Here is an 893-nt window from a genome sequence, read left to right as displayed (position 1 = left end):
GGGGGCCCAGCCGGTTCCTCGCCGGAGCGTGGCTCGGGCTGTAGGATTTGGCCGGGGTTGGTCGCCGGTGGCCGGTGAGGGTTTGTCGCCTGTGTCCAGGGTGGGACGGTCACCCACATCCCACGGGGTTGGTCTCCAGCGCGAGGGCTGGTGGGGAAGAGATGATGCCGACAGGGACGTCCCCGGTGCCCTGGTCGTGATGCTCTGTCGCGGTGCGGTACCCGGGTGGTTTGGGAGCCGCCGCGCCGGCTCGCAGCCTGAGCCCTGACGCTGCCCGCAGAGTCCACCAACACCTCGGAGCTGCGGATCTGCATGATGAATAAGGAGAGCGGTCCCTGCACGGGCGGCGAGGAGCTCTACCTGCTCTGTGACAAGGTCCAGAAAGGTAATGGGGGGCAAACTGGGAGCCCCGCAACCCCGAGAGCATCTTTGGGGGCTCCCGGGAAGGCAGGATGGGGGCGAAGGAGGATGCGGAATGCCGGAGCTGCCGGAAGGTTTTGGGGATGGGTCCAAATGGGGTTGGGAGTTGGGAACTGTCGCCTCCTGGGGGCTCCTAAACACCTCTGGGTGCTGGAGGGGGAACCGTGGGTGCTGGAGGAGGGGGACAAGGGGGTCCTGCAGCCTCCCAACCCCTCTGCTGTAGGGGAAGGGCTCCAGGACTGGGAGGGGGGGAGGACCCAGCACCAAAGAGAGGAGCCCAAATCATGATGGAGGGATTGCGGGAGGTGTGGAGGACAGGAGGAGAGGACCTGGGTGCAGGAAAGGAGGACCTCACGGTGCTGGAGTAGGGACCCCAAGTGTCAGTAGGTGACAGAGCTGGAGGAGGGGACTTGCTGACACCCCCCCCACCCCACCCCACCGATCCCCGCAGAGGACATCGCGGTGGTTTTCCG

The 893-nt window shown here is 66.1% G+C and overlaps 1 protein-coding gene across 1 annotated transcript in view; it reads left to right on the top strand.

Moving 5' to 3' along the window:
• RELB (v-rel avian reticuloendotheliosis viral oncogene homolog B) overlaps window positions 1-893 on the top strand; it is a gene marked incomplete at its 5' end in the record, with an annotated part of 14921 nt that overhangs the window by 7894 nt on the left and 6134 nt on the right. Inside the window, 2 exons of the mRNA XM_009881062.1 lie at window positions 281-385; window positions 872-889. Coding sequence (XP_009879364.1) covers window positions 281-385; window positions 872-889 — 123 coding nt within the window. The remainder of the gene's footprint in view (window positions 1-280; window positions 386-871; window positions 890-893) is intronic.

This window comes from Charadrius vociferus, unplaced genomic scaffold (assembly GCF_000708025.1).
Source record: "Charadrius vociferus isolate BGI_N301 unplaced genomic scaffold, ASM70802v2 scaffold2573, whole genome shotgun sequence".
NCBI lineage: Eukaryota > Metazoa > Chordata > Aves > Charadriiformes > Charadriidae > Charadrius > Charadrius vociferus.
The sequence above is the reverse complement of the archived record's forward strand: the minus strand, read 5'-3'. Positions and strand labels throughout refer to the sequence as shown.